General features: G+C 44.1%; 1 protein-coding gene across 7 annotated transcripts in view; it reads right to left on the reverse strand.

Annotated features, from left to right (window-relative positions):
• Positions 1-783: 783 nt before the first annotated feature.
• The window catches only part of MAEA (macrophage erythroblast attacher), a 218,616-nt gene continuing 192,898 nt past the window's right edge, over positions 784-26,501 (reverse strand). For all 7 annotated transcript variants that reach the window (XM_029592692.1, XM_029592682.1, XM_029592680.1 and 4 more), the window contains one exon: positions 784-2,734. In XM_029592692.1, the coding sequence (XP_029448552.1) occupies positions 2,639-2,734 (96 nt within the window). In that variant the 3' untranslated portion in view covers positions 784-2,638. The remainder of the gene's footprint in view (positions 2,735-26,501) is intronic.

A 26,501-nucleotide genomic window follows, 5' to 3' on the forward strand; every position in this document is an offset into this window, starting at 1 on the left:
TGCAACTGTACCCAGTCCTAAATGAGGAACAAAAAAATCCAATAGGTGATACATTTTTTCTACAGTTTATCATACGTTAAAATCAAATATGTCAAATGTAGGTTATTGTACTGTGTTCTCATTGTTAATCCTTGCACTGGAATCACATTATACTAATGAGTGACAAAATTCAAGTATAGGTGTGTTTCTGTACTGCAGATACTGGGATTTGATAGCAATTTTGTTTCCATAATTAATTTTTCTTACCTGGATAATTCTTTTCTTCACAAGGACAGAATTTACCCATAACAGCCAAACGAGATGGAAAACACCAAAAATAAATAAGTGACTAAAGTAACAATGCCTACTAAACGTAGAAAATCTGATTCCACTCATATATGTTAACGTACAGCTCTAAAAAGGGAAAAAGTTGCTTTTGCTCTATGCCAGGTGATGTATTATTTTTAAATCGTTTGGTGCCAATATGTTAGCAACCACCATGACTTTTTTTTTTTTTTTTGCAATGTTTAAATTCCAAATATCCTCCCTTATTTCTAAGTACATCACACAGATAAAACATATACATTAAAGAAAAGCTCCCCCCCCCCCCCCCACAAGTACAACATCCATATCAATTTGGAAATCAGTTTTCTTTTCAATTCCTATCAGAAATGATTTCTCCAATATTTACCAGTAGGTGGCAGTATAGCCAAACCTATTTCATATCTTGCATTAAAGAATGCATATTCCAACATGAGAACTTATTGTGGACAGCTAAGAATATAAACACAAGACTAAAGAGTGTCATTTGATATAATTCTGATTAGTGTTTTATTCAGTCCTCTTTGTTTTATCAGTTTCTTCCCAATGAAAAACATCCTGCCTTGAGCAAAAGGCTATTTTATATTCTCTCATCAGATATAGGCTGTGCATCTCGAATATTTGCTGAGAAGACAGTACAAATAAGCAGATTATTGAACATTTGGCAACTAAGGAATGGCTGCAGCAACACAAGTTGCTCCATCTGTTTTTAAACTTTTTATTTGGGAATTTATAACCAGCTCATTTCTGATTCCTGAAGTCAGATCCCTGAAGACTCATACACTAAAAGTTGAGTTAGCTTTGCATAACAGCATTAAAGACAGAACAGGAGTTGATGTTCTGCATTCTAAACAAATTATGTTTGCATTGTATCAGCACACTGATAAAAAAACAAAGTGAACATCCATAAAACCACAAAAAGAAAAAATAAAAATTTAATAAAAGTTGCTTCCCAGACAATTTTGTTTGTTATACATTGTCACGTTTAAAGCATCAAATGTATAACAGTAACACATTTTGCTGTGACCTAGGATCTGAGAACTTTCCAGAAATTTTTTCTAAATATAAGAATAAAACAAATGACAGATTCTTGCTTTTATCCAAAATTCAGTCATATTTCTCCATCTTTTAATTTTAGGTTTTTGTAACAGCCAATGTTGCTTCCCCCGTTCAAAAACTAATACAGTGAAACAATCTTCTAACAAACTTAACATGATTTTTTTTAAAACTACATAAGAAAATTTGCCATGTTTGGATTTAACAATGTCTCTGCAAAACATAACAAAAATGAGAAAGCATATAATATATATGTGGCCATGGAATAAAGAATATACACAGTCATTGATGCCACTTCTCTTTGTTCTGATACGATGACAGGTTTTCTTTTGTCTTCAGAAAAAATGTGTTAAAATTTGCATACATTAAAATAACTTCCTTCACCCTGCAGCTTTCCATTTTAACAGGGTTTTGACCGTCTAGAATACACCAGAAGCCATCAAAACTTCAGGAAATGTGTACCATATGATGAAGAGCTCTATTAAATATGCCCTGTTTATCTGGAGTGGAAAACACACTAAGAATGATTTGTTCCAGCTAATACTGAGATGGGGAAATGACTGGTGTGAAAACTGTTCTTCTCTTTTCACACAATTTAGAAAAGGAAAACATTTTTATTAACAGGTTTGACATTTACAATCTTATTACCTAATGCACATCAACATGCAAAAATAAGCACTCAATACAAACCTCTACAATACTATATTTGTTAAGACTACAATGCATTTTTTTTTTGAAAAGTCATAAAATGTGTGGTCTGTACTATCTAAAACTGAGCTATCCGTTTTAATTAATGTATAATATTGGACCTTAAAAACTTAACACTCCTGCAATGCCACATTGGGAATGGTGTACCCATTGCCAAAGGATACCATTTAATTTTCAAGTGAGTACATTCTCGCAGTAAGAAAAAAGGCAGCAGCACTAATGATATGACCGAGTTCTATGCATATAAGTAATATAACCTTAAAGAAAATTAACTTTTAAAATGTGAAAGATCTTTTCAGAAGCATCAAAAGTTTCCATTTAGAATAGTACAAAACCTTTACGATCAAAATTTTGTGTTTTCAGGTATAAATTTCTTTATCTGACATTTTTCTCCTACATGTATGCATTGTTGCTCATTAATCTTTGGTCGCAAGAAACAAATGCCATCACCAGACAAGTCTGATCCTCTGGGTGACTATTATATTGCTTCTTTGCCACGCTGCAGACCCGACAGGGCATGCCATCATTTACTGTGTTGAAATCCAGCATCACTGTATTGTTTGCATGTGCACATCTACATAATGTAGACTTTCTCAGCTTGTGAGAAATTGAAGACTTCTTTGGTTCTTGGGCAAATTACTTTGTCATCTTGGCGAATAGAAAGTAGGGACTGTCAAAAAAATAATTGAAGAAATTCATTAAGCAAGCACATTTTGCTATGTCAAGAATTAGTGTTATTGCTCATAGCTCATACATTTTATTGCACCCTATCCCATATTCTAATGATAAAGGGGAAAAAGCTTCATTTGTATTAGATGTGACAAGTATAATTAAATCTGGAAAAAATTACTCCAGTGTTCACAAATCTAAAAACTAGTCAGTGAAACATATCTAGTAGTTCATTTTATTGCAGCAGTCCATGTTAAATGCAAATACTGCCAGAATTTGTATATGGAATCAACATGGATTTAAATAAAGTCACTTAAATTTAGAAGCTGGAACTATTATATTGTACAAAATGTATAGCTAGTGTCTCTTTTGTATTGATCTTCAGATATTCCAATGACAACAATTACCTATGTGACAGATTGTTTCTTTTCTGAGACTAGGGTTTGGTAGTGTATTTTCATTATTTTCAAGATTAACTTTTTCACTCCAAATCTGTTTGAGGCCTTCATGGCTTCAGGAATTTGGCTTTTTTATATTCTGCAATAAAATGTCTAAACCACAATGTATTATTCATTAATGTGTATCTTTCACAAGCCATTACCTTTTTTCAGGACACAAAGAATATTTCTACTAATACTTTTGGGACTATCTGGTCACACTTCTTGCATAATCCCTTTAACTAGACCAAATAGGTGAAACTACACAGCCTTTTCAGCAACAATGCCCCAATTAAAGGAGGAAATATGGGTAGCTGCAGGAAAACAAAATACCCTCCGAACCTGAAAATCCAAATTTTATCTAGTTCCCAAAATATAATTTATGGCAGCATAGTAACAAATATGAGGCAGTGGATAATCTTGACACAATATACTGCTTACCTTCTCTTTTCTCTGGGAATTAAATGGCTACTCAGTAAGGCATCCAAGAAAAACTGAGGTTTTAGTAAACTACATAAAATAAACATTTCAAAACCAGATTCTTACCCAAATCCTCTTGATATGGAACAAAAAAACTGTAACTACAGTGCTTTTTAGTAAAGATGCCTCAGTTTAAGGGGATTATGAATAGAACAGTTTACAGCAGCTGTTATTAATTCCTTTATTTAGTCTAGTTTCAGAAAATATAATTTGTTGGTGGGCATGCTTTATTGTAGATACTGTTAACAGAGAAATCAGAGCTGCTTACCTGTAACAGGTGTTCTCCCAGGACAGCAGGATGTAGTCCTCACATGTGGGTGACGTCACTGTACGGAGCCCTATCACAGAAACGTTTTCTATCAAAGTTTCTAGAACTTTTGACTGGCACACTGAGCATGCCCAGCATGCCATAATCCCTGTAGCCACAGGGGTCTCCCTTCAGTCTTGTTTGTAGCAAAAGGTGCGAGCGAAAAAATAAAATAAAACGTTTTGGACCCAACTCCACGGGGAGGCAGGTAGGTTTCATGAGGACTATGTTGCAACCATCCCTTTCTGACGGCTTCACTCCGCCTACCTCTCTGTTTGCTCCTCCTCATGCTGCGGATGGAAGCCTGGCTACCGCGGCATCTGCCTGCCGTCCTCTCCGGCGTCCCTGGACTGGTTTGGGCGCTGCCTCCCACCATGCTCCATTTGTACCATAGGGCGCGCGTGCCGCGCAGCCCTTCTTCTTATTTCCTACTTGGCGCGAACCTCCGGGGCGTCCCCCCGAGATGTCGTCATGATGCCTGGATATTTAAAGTCTACAATGTTTGCTAGCCTTTCAGTTAGCAAGGGTTATCCTATGGGAATCCTACGGATGGGATTTGCTCTCGTACCCAGCTACTCTGCCTCTCCAATCTCTATTGGACTCTCTAATGCTAACGGGGTACCTGCCCCTCGGGGGCCTCACTTGCTTTCCAGGTCACTATCAGGAAACCGGTACTCGCTCCTCGAGGGCCCATGTTCCCTGACTCTCTCCCTACTCTTCTGCCTGGAAGGATTCGCTAATCTTCAACATCAGTGAGTACTACCATCTTCACCTCAGAGCTGTTCCCTGGAATCAAGCACTCGCTCCTCGAGGGCCTGCCTCCGTTCCAGCCCCAGTGCCATCTCCGTGGAACCGCTGCGTGAGTTCATCATCTGCAACCCTCCCAGCTCTCAGGGTTCAGATACTCGTTCCTCGAAGGTCTGCTTTCCCTACCCTGGGGAACTCCATACTGGGGTCTTGTATATTCTTCTCTGTACTCATTCTCTCAATTCTTTCCACTACAGCACTGCTACCAGAGGATTCGCTGTTCCAGCACCTGAGGAATACCAGCCCTGCCGGGCTATTCCAGCTGCTCACTACTGCCACCTCTAGTGGCTTCCTTACACAGTCTAATAAAAGATCAAAAGCTGTATTTGTATGTCCTGAGCTAAGCCTGACCTGTGGCCCCTCACGGGACTTCCCCCGTGGGCATGGTCAGCTGCCACAGTGTCCAAGGGTCCACCCAAACCTCACAGTTTACAACAGACTTCATCCTGCTGTCCTGTGAGAACACCTGTTACAGATAAGCAACTCTTCTCCCAGGACAAGCAGGATGCTAGTCCTCACATGTGGGTGATTAGCAAGCTACATGCTGACTCATATTTGTTTGGACCAACACAGTGTACAACTTGTGCAACAGGCACAACTGGTGTACTGTTGGGAAAAATGAGGCAGCCTGAAAAATCACAGCAGATTGGATGTGGAAGGAGTTGGGATTAAACTGGAAATAAGTTCTTCAAGATGGATTGGCCAAAGGCAGAGTCTTGGTGTCCTTCCTTGTCCAGGCACTAAAGTGCTGCAAATGTGTGAAGAGAGCTCTATGTTGCAGCTTTACAGATCTCAGCAATCGGTACTGAACAATAATGTGTTGGCTCTTACTGAGTGCTCCTTCACTCGTCCCTGGAGAGAGGCCTGGTTTTTCATAGCAGAATTTGATACAGTCTGCTAGGCAGTTGGAGAGAGTTTGTTTGCCCACTGCAACTCCTGGCTTGTTTTTATCAAAAGAAAGAGTTGGGTGGATTTCCTATGGACTGCAGTGCAGTCTAGGTAAAATGCAAATGCACGTTTACAGTCCAAGGTGTGTTAAAAAAAAAAAAAAAACAAAAAAAACAAAACTCTCGCCCTGGTGAGTGTGAGGCCTTGGTAAAAATGTGGGCAAGATTATAGGCTGATTCAACTGGAAGCCAGAAACCACCTTGGGAAGAAATTTAGGGTGAGTACGGACCACCACTTGGTCATGTAGGAACCTGGTATAGGGTGAGTATGAGACAAGTACTTGTAACTCACTAACCCTTCGAGCAGATGTAATGGCTACTAGGAAGAGAACTTTCCATGTAAGAAATTTAACATTGCAGGAGTGCAAAGGCTCAAACGGGGAGCGCATGAGTCTTGTAAGTACTACGTTTAGGTCCCATTCAGTGACTGGTGGCTGTAGAGGGGGCTTAAGTTGTAGTAGGCCCCTCAAACTTACTCACAAGGGGTTACACTGTTACCGGGGCATCCCCAACTCCTTTGTGGTATGCTGAGATGGCACTCAGGTGTACCCTCACCGAAGAAGTCTGGAGACCAGAGTCTGAAAGGTGCCAGAGATAGTCTAAGAGACGGCGTGGGGCAGGAAAAGGGGTCTATACCTTTTTGCATGCACCATATCGAAAATCTATTCCACTCAGAACGATAGGATTTTCGTGTGGAGGGTTTTCGTGAAGCTACAAGCACTTGAGAGACATTAGTTGAAAGGTTGAGTGGTGGTATGATCAAGCTTTCAACATCCAGGCTGTGAGGATTGGGTCTGAAGGTTCGGATGGAACAACATGCCTTGGGTTCTGAGTTATGAGAGTGGGCGCTGTGCCCAGGCAAATGGGTTCCCTGATCGAGAGGTCGAGAAACATGAGAAACCATATTTGTCGAGGCCAATATGGGATTATGAGTATCACTGACCCTTTGTCTTGTTGCAGCTTCACGAAAGTTTTGGCTATCAGCGGTATCGGGGGATACACGTATAGGAGGCCTGTGTTCCAGGGGTGAGCGAAGGCGTCCATGGCTAACTTGTTTGGTTGTCTGTGCAGGTAGCAGATCTGTCCACTTTGTGATTCAGTTCAGATGCAAAGAGGTCTCTTGTTAGTTGACCCCAGCGTTGGAAGATTCTGGTCGTTATCACAGGATCCAGAGACCACTCGTGGAGATGGAACTGTCAATTGAGGCGATCTGCTAGTACGTTTTGTATGCCTGCCAGATAAGTGGCCCAGAGATACATGGAGTGTGCAAGGGCACAGGCCCAGATCTGCACGGCTTCTTGGCAGAGGAGATAAGAGCCTGTGCCTCCCTGTTTGTTCAAGTATCACATTGCAACTATGTTGTCTGTTTGTATGAGAATAGTCTTGTGTGAAAGGCAGTCCTTGAACACATATAGAGCATAACATATAGCTCGAAGCTCTAGGAAGTTGATCTGAAACGTTGCTTCGAGCTGTGTCCATGTACCTTGAGTTTGAAGGTTGTTCACATGAGCTCCCCAACCCAAGTTGGATGCGTCTGTGGTTAAAGTTACTTGCGGAACTGGTTGCTGAAAGGGTAGACCTATTAGCAAGTTGGCACTGTTTGTCCACCAGAGAAGCAATAAATGTAACTAGTGGGTTACTTGAATCTGGAATGAAAGCGGTTGACTGGCTTGGAGCCACTGAGATTTCAAAGTCCATTGAGTTATTCTCATGGCCAGCCTGGCCACAGGAGTGATGTGGACCGTGGAAGCCATGTGGCCCAGCAACGTTAGGAATTGATGGGCTGAGGCTGTTACTTTTTTGCCCAGAGACTAAGCTAGCTTGGAGAGTGTGACTGCACAGTCATTGGGCAGAAAGGCCTTTGCGACTGTGGTGTGCAAATCTGCTCTGATGAAAGGAGGAGAGATGGAGTCAGGTGGGACTTTTACTAGTTGATGAGAAATCCCAAAGAGTGAGAGCGTCGAGAGTTCCTTGCTTGGATTGGCTCTTGATAAGCCAGTCGTCCAGGTAAGGAAAGACGTGTATGCTTTTCTTGAGTAGATGGGCCGCAGCCACTGCTAGGCACTTTGTAAATACACGGGGTGCCGAGGCAAGTCCGAAAGGCAGGACCCGGTACTGAAAGTGTTGATGACCCACTAGGAAACGCAGGTACTTGCGGTGATGTGGGAATATTGGAATGTGAGCGTAAGCGTCTTGAAGATCCAGAGAACAGAGCCAATCTCCTTTTTGCAGAAGGGGAAGCATGGTGCCCAAGGACACCATCCTGAATTCTTTTCGTAGAAATTTGTTGAGATTGCGGAGGTCTAAGATGGGGCTGAGGCCGCCTGATTTCTTTAGAATGAAAAAATAGTGGGAGTAGAACCCTCTGCCACTGCTATTAATTGCATCAGTAGCTTGGGATCTTCTTAGTGTTTGGGTAATTGCCAAGTTCTTGTGGCCTGGTTTGGCTTCTGTTGGAAACCGGATGCTGGGCTTGATGAACCCTTGGTCTGACCCAGCATGGCAATTTCTTATGTTCTTATGCCCTGCTGTGCCCGGGGCACAGGTTCCATATCCCTGGCACCCAGAAGGGTGGACAGTTCTGACTCTAGAATACTTCTGTGATCTTTTTGCATCCACAGTGGATTGGGTGGCGAGTCCATGGGTACCATGAGGAAGTTTAGATGGTACTCCTGGGTTACGATGGATATCACCCATTGGTCTGTGGTAATGTTGAGCCAGTTGGTTATGAAATGGTGAATTCGACCTCCTACTGGGAAATCTGGATCTGGATTTGTGGAGCGGCTGCTGTTCTCTGGATAGGTCTCAAAATCCAGAGGCTTGGCCTGTTTGCGGTGGTGGCCGAGGCCCGGATGTCTTGGGCTGTCGAGGATGTGCTCTCTGAGACGGGCTGGTTTGCCTCACGCGAGATGCAGGTGGGTAGTATCTGTGTGGGTGATATAATGGTTTTCTAGGGTTCCTTCTGGTGGATCTTCTTGCAGAGGAAGGGGCCTCGGTAGTAACTGTGGATAATTGCTGCAGGGTCTCATTATGGTCTTTTAGTTGAGCCACTGCTTCTTGTATCTTGTCTCCGAATAGGTTTTCACCGGTTTATGGCAAATCAGCAAGTTTGTCTTGGACTTCAGGTCTCAAGTCAGATGCTTTCAGCCAGGCCCACCTCCTGGTACTGATTCCCATTGCCGACATGCGAGAACATGTTTCAAAGGAGTCATAAGCAGCACGAACCTTGTTTCCCAGTCTCAATGCCTTTCTGTAGTATGGCGTTGAGACTATCTTGCTGTTGTTGGGGAAGAGAGTTGGCTATTCCCTGATCCTGTTTCCAGAAATTCCTTTGATACTGTGTCATGTAAAGTTGGTATGCAGCTATGCGTGACACTAGCACAGAGTCCTGAAACATCTTGTAACCCAAAATATCAAGGAATTTTTGGTCTTTGCCAGGAGGTGTTGAAGAGTGAGGTCGTAGTCTTCTAGCCTTCTTTTGTGCGTACTCAACTACTACTGACTGATGGGGTAGTTGTGGCTTTTGGAATCCAGGAATATGTTGGACCAGATAAGTTGCATCTGTCTTCTTATTCACTGGCTGGACAGCACAAGGATGCTCCTAGAGACTATGCTGGAGATCCACTAGCATTTCGTGGACAGGGATAGCCATAACGTCTTTCAGAGCATCAACAAATTGGAGAACTTCCAATGTTTTATGGCATGTGTACTCCTCTGTAATCAGGTGAAAGGGGATTGTGTCTGACATCTCCCTTACAAAATTAGCAAAGGAGAGATCTTCTGGGGGAGATTTTCTCCTTTCTTCTGGAGGAGATGGTTCTAATAAGATGTCCTCCGTGGATATGTCGGTGTAAACATCTTCCCATGTGTCAGAAAAGGTCTCTAGTCGAGATCCTGAGGGAGGGAAGAAGGTTGGTACTGTAGGACGTGTTGGCACCAATGGATCCTTCGATAGAAGATGCAGTGGAACCGAAGGCATAGAGGGGACACATGGGCCTCTCGATCCCGAGAGCCCTGATGGACCAGGCATCGGTTCTGGCATCGGTGGAATCGGTGTGGAATGAGGACTGGAGTCCATGGCCTTTGTCTTCTGAGGATCACAGAATGGGAATCGGGACTTTCAGAGACTTTGCAGGTTTGCAGGTTGATTTGGCATAGGTGGCCTGGGTTGTGTCGGAAGGGCACCGATGAGTGTATCCAATCTGGTTAGCAATGGTATAAGTATTGATGGCTCCGGTGTCGGTGTGGGGGCCGGCATCGATGGCTGTAAGTCTCAGAGCATCGAGCACTGCCTGGCAGATGAAACCGTCCAGTTCCTCCCTGAAAGCTGGTGTAGATATCGCAGCTACAGTGGGTGGGGGGCAGGGTAGGTGCTACTGGCACCTCCACAGGGACTTGTGGGGGCTCAGTACCTGGCACAGATATCGTGGGCATTGCCTTGGTTTCTCAGGTGGAGAGGGGGTTAAAGGCTCCTCTACCCGTGTCCTCTTCACAATCGGCTCGATAGCCATCGAGGCTGATGCGGTGTCGCACAGAGAGTAGGTTCGTGTCTGTGCCCGTATCTGTGCTTCCCTCGGTGCTCGGTCCGGTCTTTCTCCGGAACAGAGGAAGATGATACGGATGTCTTAGAGTCTGTGACGGATGGTCGCTGCCCTGGTGCTCCCGACAAGGTTTGATGACTAATTTCTTCGATGCTCCTGCCGGTGACGATTGGGTGGACGTCGATGGAGTCAACTTGATTTTAAACAGGGTTTCCATCTTGTCGAAGCGAGTCCGCCTACCCTTCGGAGTCATCTGGGTACAACTTGGGCAGTGAGAAACGTGTGATGAGACGAAGCACAGCACACAGACATCATGTGGGTCGGTAATCGACATAGTATGGGGGCACTCTGGGCATTTTCTGAAACCTGTAGCCATAATGGCAGAGGCTGAGGCCCAAAAACGGTCGCTGGCTTGCGGGCACCAAAAAAAGATAGGGGCAGGAACTGACCGGGGACAGTGAATCTTTATTCACCGAGCGATGAAAAACAATATCACGATGGGAGACCCCTATAAGGGAATTTTTTCAAGTTTTTTCCATGAGGAAAATTTTGTGAGAGTTCTCACAGAGCTCCTAACCGCAAGGCAAACCACAGCGTGGAAAAAAAAGAGACTGAAGGGAAACCCCTGTGGCTACAGGGATTATGGCATGCTGGCCATGCTCAGTGTGCCAGTCAAAAGTTCTAGAAACTTTGACAGAAAAGTTTTCCGTTATAGGGCTCCATCCAGTGACGTCACCAACATGTTAGGACTACCCATCCTGCTTGTCCTGGGAGAAAAAAAGGGTTAGGTCCAATACAGATTCTACATGACCAGGAAACTACTAGTGATTGCTTGCAACCACTCTCTTTACCTTTAATATTCATAACTAAACGGTAAAACATCCAGGGGATTTCATTTTCTGAAACTAGTCAATTAGGATTTTAGAGAGAGACCTCTTTTCCTTCCCAATATTTAGTATCTTTTATTCAACCTCTAAAATCTGTTCCTAACACTGCCCTTTATATCCATATTAAACATGCTTAAACTCTGAAGACGACATCTATTTACAAATTTTATTTTCTGAAATTGACATACAAGGGCATGAAAATGCCTTAATAGGCAGACTAAATGGGCCACTTTGGTCTTTATTTGCTGTCATTTACTATGTATGACAATTTATTTGCTTACAAACTTGTTACCCATAACTGTTTGAAGTGGAGGAGCATCATCATGGAATGCTGTAAAATACCCACATTAGCTTTACTTTAAGGAAGAGTAAAAGTAAAACTTTACAGGGGAAAGCTTAGGAAAATCCTTAAGAAAGGGGCTTGTGTCTGTTTTCAAGTAACATAACTTACAGCCTGGTACCTTGTAATTAATCTACATTTTGAGCATCTGAAAGCTGGAAAGGAAGGCCTTCAGACATTTTTCCTATCAGATCTGATCCCTTCACCCTTTGATCTATCACATGATGTGCAGTGGCAAAAAAAAAAAAGGGTACCTATTACTAAAATAGGTTAAAGCTCATTTTTGTCAATGATTGCTAATCAATGTAGTTCCCATACATTTCCTATATTTTTGTACACAACATAAATACATTATATATTTTTATATCTATACTGCCCTGGCACTTCTCTCTAGCTCTTTGTCTGATCTTTCTTCTTTTCTTCCTCACTTTTTAGTATTACTCATCCCATTTTAGACCCCCCCCCCCTTCTGACTTTCAATTTTTGCTTTCTTTCCTCTGATTTCTATATTTTTCCTTCTCCTTGTTCTTTTCCCTGCCAAACACAGCCCTCTTTTCTGCACCCGTCTGCTGACAATACCAGTTTTGTTTCCTCCTGCTCCTCTCTCTACCTCCCTATAAGCTGTCTTTGCTGTCCCTAAATATTAATGTTCCTTTTACTCAGTCTTCTCCCCCTGCTTCCTTTTCCTGTAACTGCTTTCAATTTATTCTTTTTCTTTCCTGCATGCTCTCTCTCTGCTTCCAGCAACCTCAATCCCCCCATTCCTTTGGAGGATTAAGCTGTTGTGCTGCTGCTGCCCGCCCCCCCCCCCCCCACACACACACACACACACACACACACTCTCTCTCTACCCTACCAACTGCTGTCTGGGTTTTATTCCCTAAGAACTCGTCTAGATTGCAGAACAGTTAAGTAAAGTTGCTGACCTGTAAAGGTGCTTTCTGAAAGTAGAGTGGGTCACATGACCATGCATGCTGCTGAGTGGAACAAATGTTTCCAGAACGTTTTTGTAAAAACCAAGTTTTACTTAGTGTGGGACTTCTCATGCTGTGGTAGCCCTACAGCTGCTCTCAATTCTTGTATAGTCAAGTTTACAGAAAGGAGAGGACTCCCAGAAGGATCAGTATGAGTTTGGGTGACTAGTAAACTGCTATAGTCAGAGAACAGTAACAGGTCAGCAACTTTACTTTCTCAGAAGAAAAACAGGTTCACCATGTCACACAAAAGGGACTCTCTAGCTAAGGGTCATCTCCAATAAAAAAAAAAAAAAAAGAAGAATTAGAACATGATAACACTCATCAATGAGCAAGAAACCAGTTTTTGTGGAGCAGAACTCTTTCAGGTTTTTTTTAATTATTTATTTATAAAGATCATTAAACGAACACACAAAAAAGAACTCCGTGAGGGGCCATAGGGAAATGGGTTCTACCCCTCGTAAAGGGAATGCAGGATAGACATTTCAAACCTGCCATCCCCATGAAAGGCTGTGTCCAGACAAGGTGATGTGCATGTGTGGCCTGAATTCAAGTTGCAGCCTTGCAATTCTCAAAGGAGGAGAGATCTTAGACTGGCAATCTTATCTTTCCTTTATATGTCCCTCTAAAGTCAATTCTTTCTGGTTGTAACAGAAGGAGATGTAGTCTGCTAACCAACTAAAACTGGTGCACTCTGTTACCATATTGCCAGATCTACTGACATTGGAAAAAAAAAATAAAAGAAATTGGATGGACTTTAAGGGCTTGAGTCAGAACTTCTCTTGCAAGTCAAAGTATGTTGAGCTGCGTTACCTTTATTGGCATTTATCAGACAGAAAAATGCTGAAAAGATGACTGAGGTAGAAGCCCAACAGTACTTTAGGAAGAAACTTGCAATTTATGTGAAGCACCACCTTAATATATTGAAATCTAAAGTAAGATGGATAAGTTACTTGGGCCTGGAAGTCACTGACCTTGTGGGCTATGTGCCATCAAAAAAGCAATCTTCCAAGTCAAGTACTTGAGCACACCAGAGTTCAAAGGCTCAAAAGTGGCTTTCATCAACTAAATTAAAACCACTGTTTCCCATGTCACTATAGGAGGCTTTATGAAAGGCTTCAAACTGAAGCAAGCCCTGCATTAATCAGACAACTGATAGCTGCACAGACATAGGGTTTCCTTCTACATGATTGTGATACATACTAATTGTAATGAGGTGAACACCAACAGAATTGATTTTGAGGCCATACTCAGATGTAGAAAGTATTCATGTATGTTTTGTGTGAGAAGAGAAGATTCTTCTCTATCAGCTGGCAAACATCTATTTGAAAACGTAAGTACTTCTAGTGGATTCCTTTCTAGAAGGACCTGAAAAACAAAGGGCGTGAATACTCTGGACTGGATTATGAAGTGGCACAACAATCCCTGGTTTTGCATGAAGGGGCAGCCTCCAACCAAATTAGTTTCTAGAAGAACAATTCCCACAGAATTTGTAGCGAAATGTGTCTGACTCTTTGTCAGAAATGAGCTAGGAGTATTAAAGTTTTTTTTTACTAGTTTGGGTATCGGAGGATATGAATATAGAAGACTTATCCCCCCCAAAAATGGAAAGGGCATCTGCAGCTAGTCTGCCTTCTGATCCATCCTGGCACAGAAGACTGGTGTCTTCCTGCTCTTGATGGCTACAAACCAATCCACCTCAGACATGTTCCACTGGATAAAGACTTTGTCATGTCCTGATCCAAGAACTACTTGGTGGTATCCAGGTACCAGTATAATGTTCTTCCTCACCAGGTATACGGCTCTGGGGACCACTCCAAAAGAAATGACCTAGTTCTGTACACACTGTTGCCCAACACTGGAGATGTGAACTTGTTTCTCCCTGTTGGCTCAGGTAGAACACAATTATCTGATTGGCTGTCTAGAACAATTTATTGTTTTTAGCTGTCTCATTTCTGAAAGTCTTTAGAGCATTCAGTACTGCCCTTAACTCAAAAAAGGTAGAGACAGATTTCCTGTTCCCTCCAGACAAGGACATCAGAATGCCTTTTTGATATGGGGTGGGGGGCAACCAAGCATGAGACATACTCCACTGCTAGGTTCACCCCCACCCCCACAGACCATCAGCAAATACAGAATAGGGTACTACAAATTAGAAATAGAAATGCACAGACAAAAATAGGAATCCCTGAGAAGCCAGAATCTGTATGAAGTGCAACACTGGAAAAATAGAAACAAAGAAAGAAAAAATTCCCATTCCCATAGTTAACATTTCCCAATCACTAAATTGAAATAAATTGTTTTCCTACTTCTGACAAAAGGCTCAAGGGGAGGAGGGCTAGATCAAGGTTTCTGAACCAAAAGCCTTGATCAAGTCGCTCTTCTCTACTATATGCCTGTGCCCCCCATTCCTCAATCCAGTAACCTGCTCCCACAGCCACACCAGTTTCTCTTCCTCGCTCTTCCAGCCCCACCAGTTTCTCTTTCTTCGCCCCCAGCCCCATAAGTCCCCCACCACTTCCTCTTCCCCAGTCTTTCCCCCCAAGCCCCACCAGTTTCTATTCTTTTGCCCATGCTCCAGTCTCCCAATAGCTTCTCTTCTCTTCCCTCTCCATCATCAGTCCCCCACCAGTTTCTGTCCTCTACTAGATGAAGTGGACCTCAAGGATGTTAAAAACTTGTCCCAGGCATAGGCTACGATTGCTGCTGGGCTGTCAGCTGACTCAGTTCCTTTTGCCTGCCTCAATCAAGCAGGTAGCTACTGCTATTGAAGAACGGGAGGAACCCAATGGCACTGAAAATAGCTTAAAGGGCATCTTTGGAATAAAGGATGCTTATAGGAAAAAGACTTATTGGGATGGGGCCGACTGGTCCCCTACAACAGTTGGTAACAGTAGGGAGGGCCAAGGCTCCTTAGAGCCACCATCTTCTTCACTTTGTTGCCAAATGAGTTGTCTCTGACACAGGCAACATCCACAAGACAATGATGTAGGTCTCCACAAAGGCCACACTCAGCCACATAAGCTTTCAAGCTCAGATGGAAGCAGCCAAGAGCCACATCCATATTGTCAAAAGTCTCATATATAGAGCATGTCAGATGTTTATCACATTCTTCTATATCCTCTACAGATTGGCAGAATTCTACATGTTCCAGGTCAGATTCCATCAAAGGGTTTAGCTTCTGCACACATTCAAATACTGCACCATGTACCATTGTGAAGCCTCTACTGAAAAAACCCACCCTCGACCACAATGACCCAGCAAACTACAGGCCCATCTCCAATCTGCCTTTTATATCAAAAATCATGGAGAAGGTGGTTAACATGCAACTCACTGATTTCCTAGAAGAAAACAATATCTTACATCCCGCTCAATATGGCTTTCGCCAAGACCGAAGCACCGAAAAACTCCTGCTTGCAATAACTGACACCGTCCTCAAAGGCATGGACCACGGTCAATCATATATACTTGCCCTCCTTGATATCTCTGCCGCTTTCGATACCGTGAACCATCAAATCCTATTATCACGGTTAGCGGAGATAGGCATCTCAAATACAGCCCTATCCTGGTTCTCCTCATACCTTGACCACAGAAAGTACCTAGTCAAACTTGATAATTTTGAATCCGCTCACATTCCCCTCACACAAGGCGTACCACAAGGCTCCTCTTTATCGTCCACCCTCTTCAATATATATCTACTCCCACTCTGCCACTTACTCTCTAAACTAGGACTAAAATTTTTCTTATATGCAGATGACGTACAAATACTCATTCCCATTCGGAAATCCCTCACTGAAACCCTGCAATATTGGGAAACTTGCCTGACATCCATCAACTCTCTCCTCTCCAATATCCACCTTGCACTCAATGCCTCTAAAACAGAAATCCTCATCCTAACAAATCAATCTATCGACTCGATCCACCAAATGAATCAAAACGCCTCACAAGCTCACACACTACCGCCCAGTGTCAGAGATTTAGGAGTTTCCCTAGACAATCAGCTAAGCTTCAAATCTCACATTAAATCACTACTAAAAGGGGGCTTCTTTAAACTTCAAACCCTCAAAAAACTGAAGCCCCTCCTCCACGCCCACGACTTCCGCACTGTTATGCAAACCACCATACTATCTAAAATCGACTATTGCAACTCCCTTCTCATAGGTCTCCCTGCCTCCACGATTAAACCCCTCCAAATCCTCCAAAATGCTATGGCTAGAATCTTAACAAACACCAGGAAAACTGACCACATCACTCCCATACTACAGGATCTCCACTGGCTCCCCATTTCCTACCGCTCCCAATACAAAACACTTACTATCCTCCATAACACATTATACAAAAACAACTCCCCCTGGCTTGAGGATATGCCACATTTCCGTCAAACTAATCGCCCCACCAGAAACACCCTCGCTGGCACCCTTCAAACCCCTTCACTCAAAATTGGGCACCTTACCACTACCCGGGACAGAGCCTTCTCCATTGCGGGTCCTACCCTCTGGAACTCCCTTCCTGCTAAACTCCGCCTAGAACCGTCCCTGAGCCACTTCAAAAAAGGAATCAAGACATGGCTCTTTAAACAGGCATACCCCAACTCCTCCCAATCCTAGTCATTGTCATGTCTCGAAATTACTCCGCTCCCGCTCAGCCTACACACCCCCTCCTCAACCTCCCCTTCGCCATCCCAACTCCCCCTGCTCCCCTACCTTCCCAGCCCCCCCTTCTCCCTTACCATTTTAGCTCCCTCCCTGCTCCCTTCCCCAGCACCCTTCTGCCTCTCTTCTGCTCCCTTCCCCAGCACCCTTCTGCTCCCTTCCCCAGCACCCTTCTGCCTCTCCCCTACCCCCCCACTCCCTTCCTACGAACAGCCTTTCCTTGAAAGTGCCATTGCCTTAACGATCTCCTATACCCCTACCCTCTCCACTCCTTTCCCCTCCTCGCTCCCCCTCTCCCCTCTCCCTGCCCCTGCATTTAACATTAATATTGTAAATAAGTTCATATGTTAAGTTCTTAAGTGTACATGCATCCTTAACATCCTGATGCATATCTACTCTTAACATGGATAATCTTCATCCAGTTCTTTTACAAAGTTGTATCCCTGCTCGTTGACTCTCTCTATCCTTGTTCCTAGTTCATTGTAATATCGTTAACTCTCTCTATCCTCGTTCATTGTAATTTCCTTTCTCAGTTAATTGTGAACCGACATGATGTGTGCTACGAATGCCGGTATATAAAAATTGTTAAATAAATAAATAAATAATGAGCCATGATCCAGGTGCTAAGCATGGACCCTGGAAGACCTAAATCCCAATCCTAATATCTTTGGGTCCTTTCCAGAAGATGTGTTAGTGATCACAAGTGTGCTTTGCATGCTTCAAGAATGAAGACTCCACCAAGTGGTATGGCAGCTGAATCAGCCCAAATCAAGGGAGACCCGCACCCTATACTTAAGATCCATCTTCTGGGCCACCAGAAAGCATATGCCATACCCTCAGATGTAAATCTTTGAAGTGCATATGCACTGAAATGGATGTCATATCTATTGGAGACTGAAGAAACTGAAGGAGCTCAAAGACATCTGCTCTTGGGTCTTTCTTCTTCCAGCGTTTTTAACAGCTTATCCATGCAACATGAGTAGCAGAGATCTTCCACAGGAGATGTGTGCTGAGTAAGTGTAATAAAATATTGGAAGGAATCATCCTTCTCTCCCCCCCCCCCCCCCACCAAGACAGTAGTATCCAGACAATTGTGACCAGGGAGACCATCTCCATTGCTCAGAAGAGGAAACTTCTCAGAGGATCTCAGAATACAGATGCCACTTCTTCCCAATTTGATCCATAAGGGGACTTCCTTAGAGAAGGCAAATCTGCGACTTCAGGGAAGGACTTGGCTGCTACAGATGAAGTTCTTGATATGAAGCACAAGTCTCTGGGGGGCTTTAAACAACATCACTCAGAGAATATTTCTTCCATCTTGGACAAAAGAGGCTCCAACCTCCCTCCTCCAGTCCTCAAGGTTCAATGAGGTAAAGAAAGTCTTTATCAACTCTAACAGCTGGACTCCCACAGGCTGTGGGACCCTCTGTGCTGGAGTTGGGAGACTGATCATCCTCTTCAGAGAATCAGATCAGCATCTCTTCACCAAGACCCACTGATGCCAGTGGCAGAGTGGGAGTTTAGGACTGGAATAGAAACTGTAACTGCAGCTGGCCCCAGGGCACTCCTCGTCAGATGTGTTGAGACCTCCAGCTGATCTGCAGGATATCAGACAGCACTGGAAACACCACCTCCTGTGCCAGAACAGGACGTCTATGCTTTGGCATCGAGGAACTCCTGACAAGGACAAGACCTTAATAGGCCACATCCACGATGAAAAAGCCGACTGGCTTAACACAGCACTGCGCGTACATGTCCGCACAGAAACCTAAGATCTGCTAATAAGGCTCTACTAACTGTCCCCTCTGTTAAATCAGCACGCTTCACTCAAGTAAGGGAAAGAGCACTGTCACTGGCTGGTCCTGTGCTATGGAATTAAGGCAATGGAATTAAGGCTGCAGAGAAATTTGAAAATATTTAAATCTAACTTGAAAACCTGGCTCTTTAAACAAGCTTCTTATAAAGATAAAGAGAAGGAGAAACACAATTGATTGATAAGGACGCACGGAACAAACAGTTTTTTTTAAACCTACAAGAGCATTTTAATGTTAAATTTGAACCGCTCAACAATTTCCTATCAAACAGATAAGCTTAACTTAAACAAATAGTTTATTGTACTAAAATGTTACCTTACTATGATGGCAAATGTTTAATTTGTAATCTATACCACTCACATTTTTCTTTACAGTGTCTTTATGTAAACCGTTGTGATGGCTATCTAACTTAACGACGGTATAGAAGAGTTTTTAAATTAAATTAAAATGAAATCACGAAGGAGCATCATGGTGATGAAATAGATGGCGCCAGATTTGGATAGAAAAGGTGGCTCAGTACCATGGGAATCTCTTGCACCAAGAACGAGGTTAGCACCTATGCTGGAGGCGGGCAGAGATTGGCATTACTCCAGAAGAGGACCATGCTGAATAAACATCTTCAGTGTCAAAGGAGAAGGCCCCCGAAGGGAATCCCCTGTGTTTCATAGATACTCCTCTGCACCACAGCCTATGCCTTGGCTCCCGTATATCATGTTCAAACCCTGACCAGAGATGTATCCAGGGATTGGCACCATGGGGGATTGGGGTGGGGGAGCCTTGCCAGACTTGTAGGAGCAGGAAGAGGAGGTATCACTAATTTTCTGTATGACAGTCTGTCAATGCATCACTCCAGAATAAGCAGTTGTGCTGCGCCTTCCGCAGTATTTCCATTCTCCAGGTGCAGTGCTGCTACACCTGTGGGTACATGTTCCAGCAACAGTAGTAGTCGGCAGAATCATGATCCGGAGCCAGGCAGTGACAACAAAGTGAACATGAACGTGAACCTGATGGACATCTGGTACCCACAGATGCAGGCCTTGAAGTCACTGACTTTGGTCTTCTGGGCCCTGAATTTCTCCATTTCACACCTTTTTTTTCAAATAGTCTAAAAAGTTCTGTTGAGAGGCTGAGGTAATGGCTTAAAAAAGCAAAAAATGAAGCAAGAAAATTATGCCAATGAAAAAAGCCAGACAACAAGTAGAGAAAGACTGGGAACACATCCACCCAGTAGCTCAGACAAAGCAAAACTAAGGAGCTCATGAGACAGCTATAAGACCTATCATCTGCTTTTGACATCATTGACTACAATATACTTATCCAGAACTTATATAAAACTGGTATTGATGGTGCAGCTCTCTTGGTTTTGTTTTGTTTTTCTCTCTCAGGTTGATCACAGTAGGTTTTCTGTGCACAAGAAGCCTCATCCTGATATCCTCTTAATACTGGAGGTTCCACAGGAATATTCACTATCAGCATCCTTATTTAATATTTGAAGCCAATTTCAAAAATACTTTCTGGCCTAGAATTAAGTTACTCCATTTATGCTGATATTCCATTTTTTTCCCTGTTCACTGATATAAATTCTACTTTGGGTTTTTTATCTATTTACCTCAATGCAATCAAAAGATGGTTAATTCCATGATATGCTGAGCCTTAATATTGCTACAACTGCCATTAGGTTGAACTGTTGTCCATCTCTAGGTTTTTCATTCTGTTTTCCAATTTGAAGGGACTGCTATTCCCATTGTCAAAGCCAACAAACCTTGTATGTTGAGAAAAATGAAACCATACCTCGAGTTTACTGATTTCAGAACCATTCTTCAGGCACTTGTTATTAATGGTCTAGACATTAGTAACTCACTGTATCTTGGTCTCCCTCATTATACCATTAAAGCTCTGCAGGTGGTCCAGAATTTTGCAGCTTGAATTCTGACTGGGATTTCACAATATGAGCATATTTCACCAGTTCTCTATACTTTACATGGCTCCCTGTTTGGAACATTGAGTTCAAGATTTTGATGCTTGTATACAAAGCCCTCAGAAATGAGGTTCCTTTATTTGTCAGCTCATTTTAAAAAAGATATCAAGGGCACTTCGATCAGCAGATAAATTGCTCCTGGATATCCTTAATCCCGTTAATCAGGCTAAATGAATCATGTGAAAGGATGTTTGCTACAAAGGCTCCAGCATTGTGGAATAAATTACCAGAGCCTTTGAGGAAAGAAAGGTATGTGAAATTATTTAGGAAACAGCTGAAAGCATTTTTTTTTTTTTTTTTTTTTACTGAGGCCTTCAGGTTGATGTACATGTTTTTCACTGGACTAATATTTATAATTCAGTGCAGATTATACTTTCATTTTTAGTGTTTTTATTATTTCTTATATGTTTTATTGTTCTTACTTTTTTATTCTTAGGTATTTAACTTTGTATTGTATTTACTTATATTATGGATATTTCTCTAAAAGCCCCTAAGGACCCTGAATTTAGTAGGGGAGAATGTTTCAAATAAAAATACATGCAGGGACTCCCATGCATGCTCAGTCAGGTCTTTACTGAGCTGTGAGCTGGGTTTCTGTCTGTGCCATTAGATATCACCACCCATGAGTAATGGCTTCTTCATATTTGCTTGTTAACAGAGAACCTGTACAGCAGATGTAAGGCAATACATGGTTCTAGCGATGTAGTACTCCTACCACAAATCAGATATCTCCTGTGATTTGGGTGCCTCTCTCTATGGTATAAGACTTCTTGAGAATAGTGAACATAGTCAATTTCCTTTGAGAGAAGAAGAATGGTCCTTCAAGGTGTATGGTTCCAAGATGGGTCTGAATCCTAGCTCTTTTAGAAACCAGAAAGTACACAGAGTAAAAACTCCACCTTGTTAACTATGGTGGGTCTGGTTTGACCACTTTGGTCAGCATGAGATTTAAGACTTCAGTTTGTTCTGTTTTTGGATGAGCTGACAAATTTTTTTAGGGCAATTTCGATGGATTGTTAATAGATATAATGTAACTGTCCTTCAAACTGGAGGACCCAGTTAGATAATGGGCCAATGCCTTAAGAAAAAGCTCACCCTCCTACCCCATCCACCAACAGGGAGGTCTTCCAGAACTTAGACTGGAAACACTGGCTTTTATCCTAGATCCAGTCAAAACAGAGCACCAGTTATGACAAGGATTTTGATTTCTTTCTATCTTGCTGACAAGATCTTACGTTCTGTTGCTTCTGAGAAGGCCTCTGAAAGTGCCTCCATTTATGAAGACTGCTTCTTTAGGAAACTGCTCTAGTATCTTTGGGATGCTGAAGTTTACTTATGCGCAGTGGAGAAGAGTCTAAGCATGGCGTGGTGCCCTTAATAACACTGACTGCTTCCTTGCCTTTCTCTCTCAGATTGTCCCTGTTGCACAAAATGTTTAGCAAGCCTTTCCTCCATTTCTTCATGAAGACCTGAAGCTCACAGCCATTAGAAGTCTGCGAGTGTCTATGGCCACTGTGGAAGCTCATGATGCTCTCACAAACCTCATAGTCTGAACTAGATGTTTCTCTTTTTCCATAAGGGTATGAAATTTGTTTTGCTTCTGAGAAAGAAAGTCAACAAATTTGTCAACATCTTCCACAATGGCATTCAAGTAGTCAACTTGGTTCAGCTAGTAAGGAGCTATAATGGGTCAGGTTTTGAGCCTACACTGGAACACACTCCCTTTTCTGGCTTCAAGCTTTATTTACACATAGAATATCAACATAATTATTTACAAGGATTCAACTTGGATGTAAGCTCTCCTAGAGTGGAGGTTATAACAAAAAAGTCCAATAGCAATTCCAGATATCTTCAAGTCTAACCTCAAGCAATTCACATTCCATAAGCTAGTACTCTCAAACTTGTATTCTAAATACAAATTCAAGTATTACAGACCTTTCTGTATTTGGGCTTCACAATCTTCAAGTTGCTGAGAACAAATTCTTTAAGAACATAAGAACATGCCATACTGGGTCAGACCAAGGGTCCATCAAGCCCAGCATCCTGTTTCCAACAGTGGCCAATCCAGGCCATAACAACCTGGCAAGTACCCAAAAACTAAGTCTATTCCATGTTACTGTTGCTAGTAATAACAGTGGCTATTTTCTAAGTCAACTCAATTAATAGCAGGTAATGGACTTCTCCTCCAAGAACTTATCCAATCCTTTTTTAAACACAGCTATATTAACTGCACTAACCACATCTTCTGGCAACAAATTCCAGAGTTTAATAGTGCATTGAGTGAAAAAGAACTCTCTCCAATGTTGAGATTACTTACCTGATAATCTCGTTTTCCTTAGTGTAGACAGATGGACTCAGAACAAATGGGTATAGTACCCTCGTGCTAGCAGCTGGAGACGAATCTGATATCAGCATGGGTGTACATATACCCCCACAGGAAGTGAAGCTCTTCAGTAATCTTTCTTGCAAAAGCTGTTATGGATATATGTGTACTGACGCTCAATGAAATAGTGAAAACAGGATTCCCCTGACCGATTGATAGTAGCTGGAGACCGCCAGCATTCCCAACCGGAAGGCGTCGACACCTGGTAGAGTGGACGCACTCATGGAAGAAGTGATAAGGCTTACCTTGAATCAGTGAAAGCAATGTAGACAGGCAGCTGGGTGGGATGCTGAGTCCATCTGTCTACACTAAGGAAAACAAGATTATCAGGTAAGTAATCTCAACATTTCCTGTCGTGTAGCCAGATGGACTCAGAACAAATGGGATGTACAAAAGCTTTACTCCCGGACTGGGCGGGAGGCTGCCTGAGGACCATGTAAAACTGCCCTTGCGAATGCTGTGTCCTCCCTGGCCTGGACATCCAGACGGTAGAACCTGGAGAAGGTGTGGAGGGAGGACCACGTCGCCGCTTTACATATTTCTGCAGGCGACAGCATCCTAGATTCTGCCCAAGATGCTGCTTGGGCTCTGGTAGAATGAGCCTTGACTTGTAGAGGTGGTGACTTCCCGGCCTCCACGTAGGCCGCTCTGATGACTTCTTTAATCCAGCGGGCGATGGTGGGCCGAGAGGCCGCTTCTCCTTGTTTCTTCCCGCTGTGAAGGATGAACAGATGGTCAGTCTTTCAAACTGTTTCTGTCATTTCCAGATATCTTGGCAGCAACCTGCCAATGTCGAGATGGCGTAGCAAACGCCCTTCTTCTGATTTCTTCAGGCCTGCCGTAGTTGGCAAGGATATGGTCTGGTTGAGGTGAAATCGTGAGACTACCTTAGGCAAGAAGGATGGAACTGTGCGAAGATGGATAGCCTCAGGAGTGAGTCTGAGAAAAGGATCCCGGCAAGACAGTGCTTGTAGCTCCGAGATGCGGCGTGCTGAACATACAGCCAGCAAGAACACCATCTTCAAAGTGAGAGACCGTAGAGACAGGCCCCGAAGGGGTAGGAAAGTGGATCCCGTGAGGAAATCCAAAACTAAATTGAGGTTCCACAAAGGCACTGGCCACTTCCGTGGCGGACGAACGTGCTTGACTCCTTTCAGGAAGCGAGAAACATCTGGATGCATGGCAATGGACTTGCCATCCCTCCTGGGACCATAGCAAGACAGCGCAGCCACCTGAACCTTGATGGAGCTGAGGGAGAGACCCTTCTGAAGCCCATCCTGCAGGAAATCCAGCACCATAGGTATGGTAGTCGCATGGGGGTTGGTGCCTTGGGCGTCGCACCAGGCCTCAAACACTCTCCAAATCCTGACATAGGTGAGGGAGGTGGAGAACTTGCGGGCTCGGAGGAGTGTGTCTATCACCGGCTCCGAGTAACCTCTCTTCTTCAGTCTAGCCCTCTCAATGGCCAGACCGTAAGAGAGAATTGAGCTGGATCCTTGTGAAGGATGGGACCTTGATGTAGCAGGTCCCTGAGCGGAGGCAGGGGAAGGGGCTCCCCTGCCAGTAGTCTTCTCATGTCCGCGTACCAGGGTCTTCTTGGCCAGTCTGGTGCCACTAGAAGAACTAGGCCCCGGTACTTCTGAATCTTGTGGATAAGTGTGCCCAGCAGGGGCCACGGAGGAAAGGCGTATAGCAGGGCCCCTGGAGGCCATGGCTGCACCAGAGCATCGATCCCTTGAGAGAACGGATCTCGCTTGCGGCTGAAGTATCTGGGTACTTGAGCATTGGACCTGTCCGCTAGTAGGTCCATGTCTGGAATCCCCCAGTGATCCACAATCATTTGGAAGGCTTTGGGGGGACAGCTGCCACTCTCCCGAATTTAGGCTTTCTCTGCTGAGGAAGTCTGCCGTGGTGTTGTCCCTTCCGGCAATGTGTATGGCGGAGATGTCCTGAAGATTCGCCTCTGCCCAAGCCAGCAGCAGGGCTATCTCGAGGGACACCTGTTGGCTTCTGGTTCTGCCCTGTCGGTTGATGTATGCCACCGTGGTGGCGTTGTCTGACATCACTCTGACAGCTCTGTTCCTCAGTCTGTGAACAAATTTCAGGCAGGCTAACCGGACTGCCCGTGCCTCTAGTCGGTTGATGTTCCACCCCGACTCTTCTCTGTTCCACCGCCCCTGGGCTGTGAGTTCTTCGCAGTTTGCTCCCCATCCGCTCAGGCTGGCATCTTTGGTGAGCAGAGTCCACGTGGGGGAGGACATCTTGGACCCCCTGCTCTTGTGGTTGGACTGCAACCACCACCGTAGCTGAGTCCGCACTCTGGCTGGTAGAGGCAGATGCATAGAGTAATGTCGGAAGCGGGGGCTCCATCGAGAGAGCAGGGAGTGTTGTAGAGGTCTCATCTGGGCCCTCGCCCAGGGTACCACTTCCAGGGTGGATGCCATGAGACCGAGAACCTGCAGGTAATCCCAAGCAGTGGGTCGACTGGCACCCATCAAGGACCGGAGACGCGTCTGAAGTTTTACTCTTCTCTTGGTGGTGAGACTGACTGTGTCTGCCTGGGTGTCGAACTGGACTCCCAGATATTCCAAAGATTGGGATGGCTGTAGGCAACTCTTGCCGAGGTTGACGACCCATCCCAGGCTTTCCAGAAGGGCGATCACTCTGTTGGTTGCCCGATGGCTCTCCTCTCGCAATTTCGCCCTGATCAGCCAATCGTCTAGGTAGGGATGGACAAGGATTCCTTCCCGTCTGAGCGCCGCTGCTACCACTACAATCACCTTGGTGAAGGTCCGCGGCGATGTGGCCAGCCCGAAGGGCAAAGCCCGAAACTGGAAGTGGCGTCCCAGCACCTTGAAGCGTAGGTAGCGCTGATGATCCTGATGAATCGGGATATGCAAGTAGGCTTCTGATAGATCTAAGGCCGCGAGGAATTCTCCTGGCTGTACTGCGTTCTTGACTGAGCGCAGAGTTTCCATGCGAAACCTCGGGACCCTTAAGTATTGGTTGATGGACTTGAGGTCCAGGATGGGCTGAAAAGTGCCCCCCTTTCTTGGGTACCATGAAATAAATGGAATAATGCCCAGAATTCATTTCCCGTGCAGGTACCGGGACTATGGCTTTCAGGGACAGGAGCCTCGCCAGGGTAGCTTCCAATGCTGCCTTCTTGTGGATCGGACATGAGGATTCCACAAACCTGTCCGGAGGGATATGATGGAAGT

Source organism: Rhinatrema bivittatum, chromosome 1, assembly GCF_901001135.1.
Source record: "Rhinatrema bivittatum chromosome 1, aRhiBiv1.1, whole genome shotgun sequence".
Classification (NCBI taxonomy): domain Eukaryota; kingdom Metazoa; phylum Chordata; class Amphibia; order Gymnophiona; family Rhinatrematidae; genus Rhinatrema; species Rhinatrema bivittatum.